Source organism: Opisthorchis viverrini (assembly GCF_000715545.1).
Source record: "Opisthorchis viverrini unplaced genomic scaffold scaffold181, whole genome shotgun sequence".
NCBI lineage: Eukaryota > Metazoa > Platyhelminthes > Trematoda > Opisthorchiida > Opisthorchiidae > Opisthorchis > Opisthorchis viverrini.
The window spans coordinates 344803-358566 of record NW_008752072.1 but is presented as its reverse complement, the minus strand read 5'-3'; the positions used below and the strand labels follow the sequence as shown (position 1 = coordinate 358566).

The window sequence follows — 13764 nt, the reverse complement described above, 5'->3', positions numbered from 1 at the left end:
TTCGAACACTTGTTTCCACTCTCATCTCGTCGGCAATTTCAGCGACAGAATAGGATACTATGCTCTTCTGCTCTACCTCTGGTATAAAAACGATGACGCTATCTACCCAACGGTGGTGTTTTCGTTGGTTCAAGCCCTGCCAGAGCTCTCACGTACTTGTTTTGCTGGCAAGGGAAGGAATTCCAGTACATTATGTTATTCATGGGGTTTGACGGTGTGGATTTGTCTTCATGTTTTTCATCGCTTCTTGCTTAAGTTAAGCTGAGCTTCTTGTTTCGTTCGTTGGAGGCTTATAAATATGCGAGGTGATTGAAGTTGGCAGTAAGAGGTCAGGTAAATGAATGCAGTAAGGCAATTTGTTTCCAGCGTTTGGTTAACCACTGTTCATTTTCGCCCAAACTGTCCATTCCTGTATATTTCTCTGTCAATCTTCCCTCATCGATTGTTTTCAGTGTTTCTGGTGCTTAGTTATCGTACATTCTAGCAACTTTCTTCCTGCTGTCATTGCCTTGGTTTCGGTCACCATGGCTACACACACTACACACTACATATGTGACGCTATTATGTGGACTGACCCATTTCCATAGCTGAAACGCGTCCCTGTATCAACCTTAAGCGTATGTGATTAGAGTTCGCTGAAATCACCCTCGTCTCATTTTTGTTCCGCAGCTTCACGGCTGACTTCAGCCTACTGGCTCGGAAACAAGGCCAAGTGTAAGGTAACTAAATGGATGAAAGCTAGGCAAGTCCAATCCAAAGGTTTGTTGCACGGTCCTACTTTAGATGAAATAACATTAGAACTAGATCAAAAGGTTTGCCACGTTCAGTTCCGTTTGGTGTGAGACTTGGTTTGAACAATCATCTGAATACGGCTGAACAGTCAAGATGATTTACCTGAACTGGTGATGCTTTAACTACGGGTTTCGATTTGACCGTATATTTTAAGCAGAGGTGTGTTTTTATTGGGACTTATAAGTAGGGTCTGGAGATGTACCATTGCAGACATTATTTTGAACATAAAGTTATTGGATAACAACCCACCGGCCATTTGGCATTTTGCGTAACGCCACCTACCTACTACCTACTTACTACTACCTATTACACTACCGACCCACCTACAACTGCTAGACCCCTTTGGTGATGGTAATCCGATCGGCGAGTATTTATTAGCTTTCTGTTTGCTTCAATTTGAAGCAATCGGACACTAATTATCTTGTTTAGTCAGGAAAACAAAAAAATTGTTTGACGATACACTTTGACAACTTGATATTAGGGGTCTTCCACAAATTAACTTGAAACTGAACTTCTGTGAAGCAATTTGATTAAAAGAAGCTTAGTCCGATATCTTGGATGTCGTCCAAAACGAAAAAAAAAACATATCGTTCAGTTATACCACCCTTTCGGTACCTAACTGCTATGTCACATGAAGGAAGCACGAGGGCTGGGATACTGCCAGGTTGCCGAAGTCTAGACAGGCTAGTCGAGATGCAGAGGTCGGGTTCGAACCACGGACCATGCAATCAGTAAATTCGCGCTCTAATCACTGAGCCATCTTGCCTCGCAGTAACAGAGTTCGCAGGGGCAATTCTTTCATCGACACATGCTACGACTAGCAAGCACTTGCTCCCCAGCCAGGAGTCCGGCGTCCAAATTAACCCTGAGGCAGTCTTCACCATGTACAGTAAGCGACCAGGGAAGAGTGATCCATTCGAGTCCAAACTGATCCACTGTACATCAGCGGCTCTCTGGGTATCCCTCGAGCTCATTGCTAGAGCCAGCTGAGTCAGTGTGCCAGGTCCGTGCGCAGTTCAGACATCGTCCTACCTTACCACACCGAACACTTTCATTACTGCCAGTTGACTACGCCCTTCATCAAGGTGTATGGTCGTATGCAGCACACACCGTCCACTGGGAGTTGAAGGTCTCAACGCGCACGCATTACGGGAGTACCGGATGTGAAACGTGGTCGTCTCTCCCTTCACATTCTAGCAAAAATTGGAGTAAATGCTTCTGTCATAGGACCAGGTGGATAGACTTCTGGACAATCCACCCAATGGTCTTGGTCATCATTCTGGAATCTGATATGGCTATTTTATCTTTCGACTGAAAGTTCACGAAGCCGTTTCAACAGGACAGAGTTCATCTGAGCCATAGTAGAACCACTAACTAGAACAGTGCATTCGCATTCAGGCAGACCCAGTGACGTTGAACGCATGCTCATTGTTTCCGTTCTGTCCATCACGAGTACACGCTTCCCATTGTGGGCACAAACCAGCGAGACCCAATGTTGAAAATTTGTTTTTTAGTTTTACATAGCTTGACATAGCCATTACTTGTTCCGTCTAGGATAACCGATTAGCAAAATCTTTAGGTTCTAGCTTGCGCTTGAGTAATATTCAGTTGAATTGATTGTACAGCAACGTCTTGTTTTCTGCTCTTATTGTCATGAAGTGACCCGCGTCTACTAAACTTGGAAAGAAAGTGGATGTAACACCACCGCTAAGTTTGCTAAAAACTTTTTGACCGATCACGGTCGGCTTCACCATTCTTGAGGCTCAGCAGTCACTTGCAGTCCCGCAGTTTCCATCAACCTTATAGTTCACTTGGAGATTTAGACAAGTACTCTCATTCTCAAGGGAATTTTGATCTTGACAGGAGATTCAACTGAATCTGACTGACTCGTCAATGGGCGAAATCGGTCGTGGGCTATCGGGAGTTTTCACCATCCTCGCGAGTGGTATGTTACATATAGGCAACGACGTATTAGGATAACTCGAATATCATACCAACTGAAACATGAGGTATTCTGGTGGAGCACGTTCAGTTTAAACGGACCATCGTAAACAAAAGTGTTATCGCGCTGAAATTGTTTACCAGGAAGTCTTTATGCGAGTGCTATCCTGGTGGGTTCCAACATACGCAGGTTCAAACCAAGAATCTGCTGACTTATGGATAGGAAAATCTGACTCTAGCGGTTTGCAGTGTCCAGCATCTGCTAGTAATTAATGAGACCGATTCAAGCACCCAGACATTGTAACATTGGACTTCCCACCTGCCGAAGTAACACGAATTCTGGCAAATCGGAACAAGGTAACTGGGAGACTCAAATTGGTGACTTAATCATGCGCTAGCTTCTGGCGCGAAACATGTATGGGTCTCACCAGTCGACTCCCATTCTAACATCTTGAGACCATATGCAGATGCAGAAATCTAACTGTAGCTAGAAATATGGTAGGGTGGATGATAAATTTTTGGCGACAAAATGAAAAGTCTGATCACTATAACTGTAGCTCTGGGTGATTGCATACTTTCATTACTTTCTCTTGTCTACTACATCCAGTTGCTTTGCTAAGCGTCCACGTAAGGACCACCCTGCTTCACAGCTGGTAGTAAATTTTTGGTTTGTGTTCTTCTGGTTGAACCTCTCAATCGCTGTACGAAAATCCTACCCAGTTTCGACGGCGTAGTGGTTTCCCATAAAACAAAGTGCAGCCGTCTTAATCCTACAAAAAATGAGGTTTGAACCCTAGAAAAATAACAAACAGTCCGTACTTACATTTATTTCTGGGCTTTCCGGCCTAATTAACGATTCGCCTCTCTTTCCACTGCTTATCTGCGCAAAAATCGTTTGATAGGAGCTTTCACCGATACTGTTAATTTGACTTTTTGGTGCCATTTTTCGGTTTTACATAGACCAACTAACTGTCTCTCAGCGTTTTTCGCATGAAAAGTTTCTAAGCTTTCTGAAGTTGCGAATATCATTTCATCATCTAGCTTGCGGAATCCAAGGATGAAGAGTCCAACATCCAGCAAGCAATCCATTATTACCACAAAGTCTACAAAATTGCCCTATCCGTGTGAGTGAGTCACTGAATAATTCACACTTGAATTTTTGTTTTCGAACATACTGCTGGGAAATCTAGTAATACATATTTCTGGAAATAAGTGAATCACACATCAGCTGGACCACTTTATCTTATTTTACTCATATTTGATGTCTGGTTGTCTGGAATCCCAAATCAACCCACGCGGTGGCTGGTGCACGCTTCTCTAGGAATCCATCTAGTTTCGTTTCAAATGATATATAACTCAGCAAGGGTGGTTCGATAGTAAACTGCCTCCTAGAACAGACCAGTGCCATTCTAGCCCTCCGTTGTTTTTACAGTGGATAACTTCAATTTCGATAACGCGCCAGCATCCGTTCAAACAATCTATGTAAGATATCGGCCACCAATCGGAGCATAACCAATAGTCACGGTACAAGGCTGAACAGCCTACAGAAAACCGTAGGCAGTCAGCTGATGTGTACATCAGTCAGTATTGATGGGGAAATAGAAACTAAGCTTGGAAGATCAGATATGGTTGATATCTTCGGTGAGGTGGTCTTTTCTTGGGTTGGGTTCTTCAGAGAGGAAGATTAAAACCTGGTAAGTGTCAGTATTCAGTTGTATTTGTTCATCTGAGCATCTAATTGGACAGTCATTTGGACAAGTAGCTGCTCAGCTCTTGTCTCTTGGCCTGTCTGCAATCAACATATCCGTTCAATTCAGTTTAGTTTTCCATCTCATAAACTTTGTACTGAAATGCAGTGGTTCGTTCGAGATGCTCCAGCTTCGTTCACCGCAATCAACATATATTCGTAGTCAATTTATCGTGACTCGACTATCAAGGTTCCCATTATTATTTTTATTGGCCAGAGCCAACGAAGAAAGGAGCGTACTTAACTGTATTGAGGTTCTTCTGGTGGTGCATCGGCTCAGTCTGGCCTATCTAAAGTCGGAACAGTCCAACTGTTGCGGTAAGTGCCAGGACAGGTCTATTCTCGACAGTATGCTTTTGTCTTTACACGATACTTAAGGACACTAGTTGTGTTGGGCCGGTGTACGCTTTCGGATTTGACTGTTATACTGAACTATGCCAATGATCTGCTGTGCATCGTCACAAGCGGTGCACACTGAACGATGTGGACATAATACGTTTCAAGTCCGGGAGAATAAAACTGGGGTTGTCAGGATTCAAAACTGATGACCCTTAGTTGCTGACTCAGGTAGGTACAAACAACCAATCCCACAGTATATGCAAGTGGCTCAACGTACCCATATTGTAGCTAGTGCCAGCGCGTTATCAGTTTGGTCTATCACCGTTCTAAGTTTATCGCTTTTTCAAACCCAATAATAGAAGGACGGATTAGATAAAACGGTGTGTATTTCTGGGACAGAGGTTATGCGCACTGCCACCAGGCGAAACCTAGGTCAAACACGCATGTTACACTGCTTTTAGCCACTAAGCAGTTTTATTTCACCTGTTCGGCGGTGATCACTTCTAAAACTGTCACGAACTTGGCCTTTTAATACCATCGGATGCATAAGGTAGATAATTTTTACTCATTACAACCGCTATTCGTTCGCTCTCGATCCATCAGTTCAATCTAAAGAGCGACTACGTCCGCAAACCCAGCAGATTCAGCTATAACAGCCCCAAGGAAGCTCCCTGGCATTGCCCGTGCGAAGTTTTCTATTGTCCATTGAACCAACTTACTCCAGAATGTTTTGTTCACTTCTGTGACGTGACACAACGTCTGTTTCGGTTACTTCCAGACCTACGGAGCTGTCCACGTAGTTCCCCTTTTAAATACCATATATTTGTGCATCCTTATTTAGTCATTCGAGAAGCTGACCTGAAGTTCTGATCGGTTCCACTCAAAAGCGCAACCCAACCATAGTAGATGGTTTTGTAGTACTGTGGGGCGATATGGCCCAAGTGGTTAGAGCGCGAATTTACTGACCGGGAGGTTCGTGGTTCGAATCCGACCTCCGCCACTCGACTTTCCTGTCTAGGCTTGGGCAACCTGGCAGTATTCCAGCCCTCGTGCTTCTTTCGGGTGGCATGGCAGCTAGGCACCGGAAGGGTGCTACAGCTGAACGCAAAAAAAGAAAAAAAAGTACTGTGACTTATTTTGTACATTTCCAATGTTGCGGTAGCTAAAAGTTATTAACCGAACGAAACGCACACGTAATCCTTTAGTTGGTACGCTGCTATGTTGCACAATTCGCAAAACAAGGTAGATAACCGAGTATTAGTCACTTTGATACTGCACCAGTTAAATAACCCCGGAATAAAATGAACAGATTAGTGCGTGCCTCATGAATCCTCGGAAGCAATCGAACCTGTTGCACTGAACTAGAGGTTCAACGTCTTTTCAGTTCAGTCGCTTGTGAACTGATTTTAATACTGGTGCAGTGACTAGTTTTCAGGTCGAACCTCGTACGGCTTAATAGCGTTACTCAGCACTTCATTCCTAGTTACACTGTGCTATATCTGCTGATTCGCCGGCCTGTTGTATCTGCTGCTGACCCGCTCCAGTGCCTAGTGTCGGAGAGAAAAAGGCTCACGGAAGGGAACACAACAGCTATATTCCAACAAAGTGGGTGCGAGAGCGTGAGTGCGTGCGAGTGCGAAAAGTACAACGGCCCCAAGCTTTTCATTGGAAGGACGCTTTCTGAACTTGGTCCAATGCTGACGCACACGGTCTGGCTGCGACGTGCTGCATATTGCGGAGTTGTTGTCTGACCTTGATCAACGCTGACTCGCGCTGTCTGGGTTTGACACAAGGCTGTGACGCGCTGCATATTGAGGGGGCGTTGTCTATCTGGTTAACATCTAGCGGACCTGAGAGTCTCGGTAGATTTCGGGCATTCAGTGGTTGCTTTCAGCAAGCTGACCTTCCTGATACACTGCTTGCCTTTCACGGTTAGCCTGCATGTGTAAATGACCTCTTACTGAAAATACAGCTAATCAGTCACTTCGTTCGACGATTTTACTGAAGTCCTGCTAACTTGCTAGGTCAGGCAATGTATACCTTTAGCTGCGTTCCAACTTGGTCCATTCTGAGCTGTCCAGTCATCGTACGATAAAATGCAGCAATTTTCCTTGAAAGTGTTCAGTTTGCTGCCTCAGTCAGCAGATGATTATGAGATGCACCGGATTTATCTCTGTCATGGGCATTGAGTCCATGTCTGCGTAGGTTTTGGTGGAAAAGCGCTCACCAAAGAGAATCTGGGATCGTAGGATTTGGAAGAGATAACTGGTAGGCACTCAAGCTACATCGATCTAATTCAGCAGTGAAGATAGTTAAGTCTGCTAGGTAGTTGAGCTTGGGTCGTACAAATATCCGGAGCAATTTACAGATAAACGGATTTCGCTCTGTGGTGTTCATCTGTAGCATCTTTCCGGTGCCTAACTGCCATGCCACCCGAAGGAAGCACGAGGGCTATGCTACTGTCAGGTTGCCCAAGCCTAGACAGGGGTAGTGGGGAGGCAGAGGTCGGGTTCGAACCACGAACCTTCCGGTCAGTAAATTCGCGCTCTAACCACTTGGGCCATCTCGCCCAGTGGTCAGTTGGCATTGTGTTTGCAAAGCGTAGGGAGCCTATAGAAAGGACTAAAACAAATGATTTTTCATTCCATTTGCAGACTAAGAACTTCTTGAACTTCATCGCTCAGGGCTTGGTATGTCTAGTGAACCACCAGTGAGGACTAACTCAGCCTAGTGTATTAATGATTTTCTCTGAAGGATTTAATTCTTGTAATGGGTCAACCCCTCTATATTCCCCTGTTTCCTCACTGGAACAGAAGTTGCGGAGAAACTGCTGAAAGATACGTTGGAGTGGATGCATACGTCTGTAGACGAGGATGAAAACGTTTCCTTTGTCCACTCAGAGCAGTTGGCTCAATCGGAAAATGACAGACTATTGTCTCTAAGCTATCGACTTCTGCAAACTCAGCTACCTTCGGAGACAAGCAGCACTACAGGCAACCCGTTGTCAGACCTAAAACGCAAGCTATCCGACCTCATCTGTTTAATCCGCTCGACCCTGATCAAGATGTACTCAGACAGTCGACGATATGATGTAAGTTTCTGGTTTCATATGAGTTGCTTTATGGTATTAAGTCACTTTCGACTTTGAGCTACCGGTTGGCCGCCTCCCGTAGTGTTACTTTTAGTGAATAAAGCTGTACCTATCCACAAAATTTATATAAACTAGTTGATACTAGAACAGAAATTAACAATATTCGCTTTTTAACAGTGGTCCAAATTTCCGACTATTCGGTTACGTGTTTCGAAGCCAACGTGGAGCTACAACCAGGTCTGCTGCACATTTTTGAGCATGCTGTCACTGCTACTGAGGTTGCGTTAGTAGCTTGAACTCATTTTATATTTCTCATCACATCGGTTTGAATGCACTACTCCCCTGTTAATGCCAAGTTCTGTTTCGGCATACCCAGGAAGCCGCGAAATTTTTACGACAAAACTTGGCGACGCAGCAGTTTCTTCACGGTCTCTACAGTCCGGCGGCGCTTGTAAGTCAGAAAATGTTGCTTTCGATCGCAATGGTTGCCGGTGATTTGAAAGATGCCGCGAAAAAAGCAAGAGAGGTGAGTAGTTGATTTCTGCAAACAGTCTAGTTTTAGCAACTTTTAAGTGCTAAATTAACAGAATATCAGTAGTGTTGTGTGGATCAATGTCGATCTGACCATGTCTGTATACGCACGATGTAAAGTCAAGATTACCCAATAATCGACTGGCGAGATGATGCAGAGATTCATACTGAAGCTGTCATGCTGACCTCAAATAAAAGCTAGAACTTAAAAAGTTTACGGTGTTCAAATTCAAGAAGCCAGTTTGTTCGCTGGAGTCCTTTCCACACGGAGTCAAAAGTCACAGGCGTAAATCACCGTCGGTCCCCTTCTTTGGGGAGGTTGTTTTTCCAGGGCCTGAAAATGTACCTGCTCCTCATAATTCAGTCAGGTGATCCGCGAGAGCAATAATTGGTACTATTTAAATTTTTCTCTGTGCCTTGGAAAAATCGAATTAACCCGCTGAATTCATTGCTTGTGTGGAACAACAATATATTTAGGTGTACTTCTATAAAACATCAATTAAGGGGCAGCGGCCACCCAAGTAGCGTAGAATAGGTGCAATTTTTGATTAAATAAACTCACCAAACTGCACACAGTGCTGTTATTTTGCTTTTGCTTATGAACCTTTCGGGCCTTTCTTAACTTGGGATTTTCAAATTTGAAACGAATCTATCTATTAAATACATGCTAGATTTTGCGAACGAATGTACTAACTCGTGGGGACCAGCATAACGTCACAACAAAAACGACAGCCACATAAGACTAAAGCGTTATTTTACCAAATTTACCGGAAAGTTTTATCCAATTTTCGCCATTCCTCCAAGCTATTCACTTGGGATTCCTCAATCCTGTGAAAGGTTTGATGTATACATTTTTGCCACAATGCTTTAGTTGTTTTTCACACTTCCGTTTTCATAACATGAACTTGTCAATCAGATAAGTGCATATTGTGGTATCATAACCATTTTTGTGTTGAGACGTTGTCATTTAGGGGATCCGGTGCTGGTGGTAATTGCGAATAACAACTTGAAGATGGCATTCATGCAGCGTTGTCACGCGCCATATAATTTTCATTTGCCATCACCAGGTAGCTCTCTAATTTGTGAAAATTGCTCCCAAAGCCAGCAAACATTAGTTTAGTTCACTTCAACTGCTCAGACTTTCTGTTTGACGTCGTATTATTAGTACGCTCAGCTATATGAACCGTGGAGATTACATTTCTTCAAATCACTCACTATCATCTTTTTTCGTTAGCTATTCCACCTAACCTCTCTCCTCCGTCCACTCCACTCTACTTTGAAGGTGGAGTAATCCCAAACGCGTATTTTAAATCGAAAGCAGAGCAACATGTTTATAGAACCCGACTGGTACTTTTACTGGCTGTTTGAGTTTTTTGAGTTCTTCGAATTTGGCATCTCACCAACTGCAATGGCGTTTCGTTCCAAAAAGCTGTCGATTTGGCATTCTGGAGATTGTAAGCCGTTGATGAGAATGACTGAAGATCGATAACGGGACAGATATGACTCATTTAGATGTTTAAGGCTGTAAGTTGAGAAGACCGTGGGAAGGCGTAAAAATAACGAACGCCTATAATAACATTTCACGCACTATATAGGTTTACCTCCAGAGCTCTTAGACACTTCACTAATATGGTTTGTTCAAGAGCTAATAACTTAATAGATACAACTGACGGATGGACCACAGTTTGTCCAAAGTATCTATCGAACCATCTACTCTTTCTATGCTGGATTCTTATCGCTTTCCCTGTTGTGACGGGCCGGCTGTTCCTCCGGTCCTCAGTTCATTATTCGTCTTTGTGCTGCCTGTGGCCATATGTTTACCCAATAAAGCGGGTGCCTGAATTTTAAACGCGTCCCTTGGTTAGTTTGGTCCCTAACTGTAATATTTCTTTGCAGTGTCTTTCAATGGAAGAATTCACTTTTGGACGTACTTCCAAGCAAGTCAGTAAAACGCGGGAGATATTGGACTATTTGAGTGGGTAGGTTTCTGTGGCACTAATGGCTTGAGACTGAAATTTCTTGGGAACCCTAGACTAGAAATCCAAGCCTCAACATTGTGCCTTTGATCTACTCCCGGACAGAGACCAAGTGCTCCTTGCCGCTTTTACTTCATTGTTATTTTCATTATCACTGTTAATTACTATTGTGAGTGTCCTAGAGCTTGGTATCTCGCGTACATTGTTTCCCATATGCACGCACAGGGAAATGGCATCCGTCGTCGGATTACATCATCACACCAAACATGCAGGTGCATCTTCGTGTACAGTGCTTACGTGATTTTGTTATACGGCGACTGATCGGGCGCGATTTGTGTTAAGGGATAACCATATGAGAAATATCAGGCTGTTCATGCTTCCTATTAGTGGCCGATTTTTGTGAAATCGCGGTTGTTGGGTACTAGACAGCTGAAACCCACAATGAAGATGAAGACGTGACTGCTGGTCCACGCCACCCCACCCAACCAGTATAATCTCTTGTTTTGTAGGAAGGCGGTTACAGAATGTCACTTGTGTTACCACCATTGTCTAAACACACCGAAGATTTCAGTGTGTCAAGGCAAAACCTTTCCCAGGTTCAAACAAGTAAAGTTTGGCTCAACCTACTAGCAACCTGAACCACATCCATATGATGCACTGAGCCTTGTTGTAAGTTTCTTAGTTTCACTTCGTACGACCGTCATCATGGAAAATCATTACTTTTACCAACCAGATTTAGAATTCGTTCGTGGCAGATCAGGCCGTTTGTTCAGTTCCATTGATTCACTTTGAACGAAGGCACCTGATGCCTTTACAGACTTATCCGCCAAATGTCCTTAGATGAAGAACTCAGCACACTACTGAGATTTAGCGACTGGACCACTGTGATTTCGCTGGTAATCTATCAGTACAAAACAACCACAGTTGTACCGGACCTGGTTTGTTCGGTTATCTGGTCCATTAGGGTAGGATACTCGTGCTACTTGGATGTTCTGTGACCTCTGGACAATAATTTATCCTCAGTGGTTTGGTTTGAATACCCTGTTATACATAGTCTGTATTCTCTTAGTGAAGAATGTAAAAATGTGTCTTGCCATTTTTTCCCGATTGTTCACTTAGCCTTTGCCTTCGCATGAATCCCTACTTCCACCATTTTGTTGGCTCTCAACATCGCTATACTGAGATGCGAGTGAGCATGGGGGTGTTGTTATGCATAGTGTGCAAATTTAATCTGTTGGATTAACGTAGAACCTAATTCTGGTCGAGCAGAGACTGTCCTAGCGACCGGATGGTTGTTGTAAATGGGCCTGTTTAAAGTTTGTTCAATGTACGCGTTCCTTGTTTCAAATTTGACGGTATTTGGCCGAATATCGTCAACAGCGAAAATTTAATGTATCTGACGTTGGGCAGCGTTGGAACCAGCAGATTTATCGAAAAGCCGGAGATTGGGTGTATTTGGTTGCGCTTTAATGAGAAAGGCTGCCCACCGAAAGGTTCACTGGGGCCAGTTGAACAAACAATCGAAAAATTGTGGTTGTAGTACGGTTTATCTGCGATTGTCATCCGCTTGATGGCCTGCTCTAACTGGCCATGGGCTGCAGTACGATACTGTCACAAGGTAGCATTTGTTCGAGTTGTTTTTCCCTTGTTACCCGCAATCCATGGCATCCGTTTTCGTTCACTGTGACCTATCGTCTACGTGGAGCCGTCCAATTAGATCACCCAACTGATATAAGAAGCCATGAAGCGGCCATCTTCAAACTGGTTATTCATTCACATTTGACCCTGACTATCTTAAGCGTCTTCCCTCTGTAAGCTGCGGATAGCAGATATTAGGGGCGATAAAGTCGATCCGTTACCCAAATGTTGCATAACTTGGTCCCGTAGAAACGCATCATCTGTTTAAAAAAGAGCGTTTTTTGTTGAGGTGACACACGACTCAGGGTTGCTGAAAACTCCTGGACAGCCCACCATCGGTTTTGCCGTTCTTGGATCTCATCAAGTGGAGGCAGTTCCGTGTGTTTCATTGGAACACACTATGGATGATATACAATTGGCTTCAAGTTAAACGAGATTGAGCTGAAATTTGGTCGGGTCATCTCACTGTACAAATGAGTGCACCTGGTCACCGAGTTTCTGTGACCAGTAAACTAATTCTGCCTTCCTCTGTAGCACCGAATGCAACCACCTCACAGAGTTGTGCATTCACATTTGCGTCCAGTGAATAGTGTGTGAATGCAAACCTTGATTAGCTGATCAGCACATCAGTTCCTCAGCTGGGCAACGAGATTGTACGACGTAAAACCATGGAAACTAACGAACCATATCTTCATATTCTTTTTAAAATAGTTAACAGTTTGATAGAATTATTCGCCTACAGACGGTTTCTTTGACATTTTAACGGTCAACATGGGAATTATTATCCTTTGGTTTCAGGTTTCAAGCATGTGAAATCACCCCTCCACCGCGTTTCAAGTGAGGCCAAAGAGCAACTTCACACCCGCCATACATAGCTGCTTACTAGAGTAAGAAACTGTGACTGACCAGCAGTTCTTTGAATATACATTCTTCCTTCAATAACTTATACGATGATCTGTATTTATCGCTTTCCTGTGATTACCGAACTCCCAAGCATAACTAATTTACGAGTAGATTACGGTTTCGTCAAAATGATGTACAAACGGTGTATAGTTACTGTCATCTTGATGGATAGGCGATGAGTTTTTCGTGTGTACATTTTTCAGGTTCAATGTTCGTGGGTCACTGGCGTTACATGGGTTTCATTTAAGAGAAGGGTTACTGAAATTTGGACACAGTTGAGCTAAACAATGTGGAAGTCCGAGTGAGGTCTATGGTCTTTTCCACTGGTGTTTACATCCTCAGCGTACGAAACCGTCGTCTTCAGAATAATGATGGGAAGTTTGAGTTGTACCATCGCGTGCTTCTCATGCAACAAGTATAGCCACACTGTTAACGAGGCATCAGGTCATTTGATGGTATGTTACCACTTTTCTCTGATGATATAGGAAAAGTCCCATAGTCGTTCAAATCATATGCTAGGGGTCTGTGGAAGCCAATATACCGTCCTGTTCGGATCAGCGCACGGTTGCTGAGGATGTGTTCCTACATCCTGCGTGCTACAATGGTTAACCCCCAAAGACATTTGCACAGTACTACGAAAGAGCAATTGCGGTAGTGTGGTGAAGCTTAGAGGACCTGACGGATGACACTAGTACCTCAAAGATGGATAAGTAATTGATATGGGTGCTCATTGTTATGACATCATGGTTAGGCGCAACTGCTTGCAGCTGGCCTTCGATTGTTCGCCCACCAGTCTCATTCCTTCG

General features: G+C 43.8%; 2 protein-coding genes across 2 annotated transcripts in view; one reads left to right on the top strand and one right to left on the bottom strand.

The window, feature by feature from the left end:
• T265_10849 (hypothetical protein) overlaps positions 1 to 12983 on the bottom strand; it is a gene marked incomplete at both ends in the record, with an annotated part of 18498 nt that extends 5515 nt beyond the window's left edge. Inside the window, one exon of the mRNA XM_009177334.1 lies at positions 12939 to 12983. Within this exon, the coding sequence (XP_009175598.1) occupies positions 12939 to 12983 (45 nt within the window). The remainder of the gene's footprint in view (positions 1 to 12938) is intronic.
• T265_10848 (hypothetical protein) overlaps positions 1 to 13764 on the top strand; it is a gene marked incomplete at both ends in the record, with an annotated part of 38114 nt that overhangs the window by 20637 nt on the left and 3713 nt on the right. Inside the window, 5 exons of the mRNA XM_009177333.1 lie at positions 3775 to 3857; positions 4698 to 4798; positions 7633 to 7910; positions 8287 to 8436; positions 10338 to 10416. Of these exons, the coding sequence (XP_009175597.1) occupies positions 3775 to 3857; positions 4698 to 4798; positions 7633 to 7910; positions 8287 to 8436; positions 10338 to 10416 (691 nt within the window). The remainder of the gene's footprint in view (positions 1 to 3774; positions 3858 to 4697; positions 4799 to 7632; positions 7911 to 8286; positions 8437 to 10337; positions 10417 to 13764) is intronic.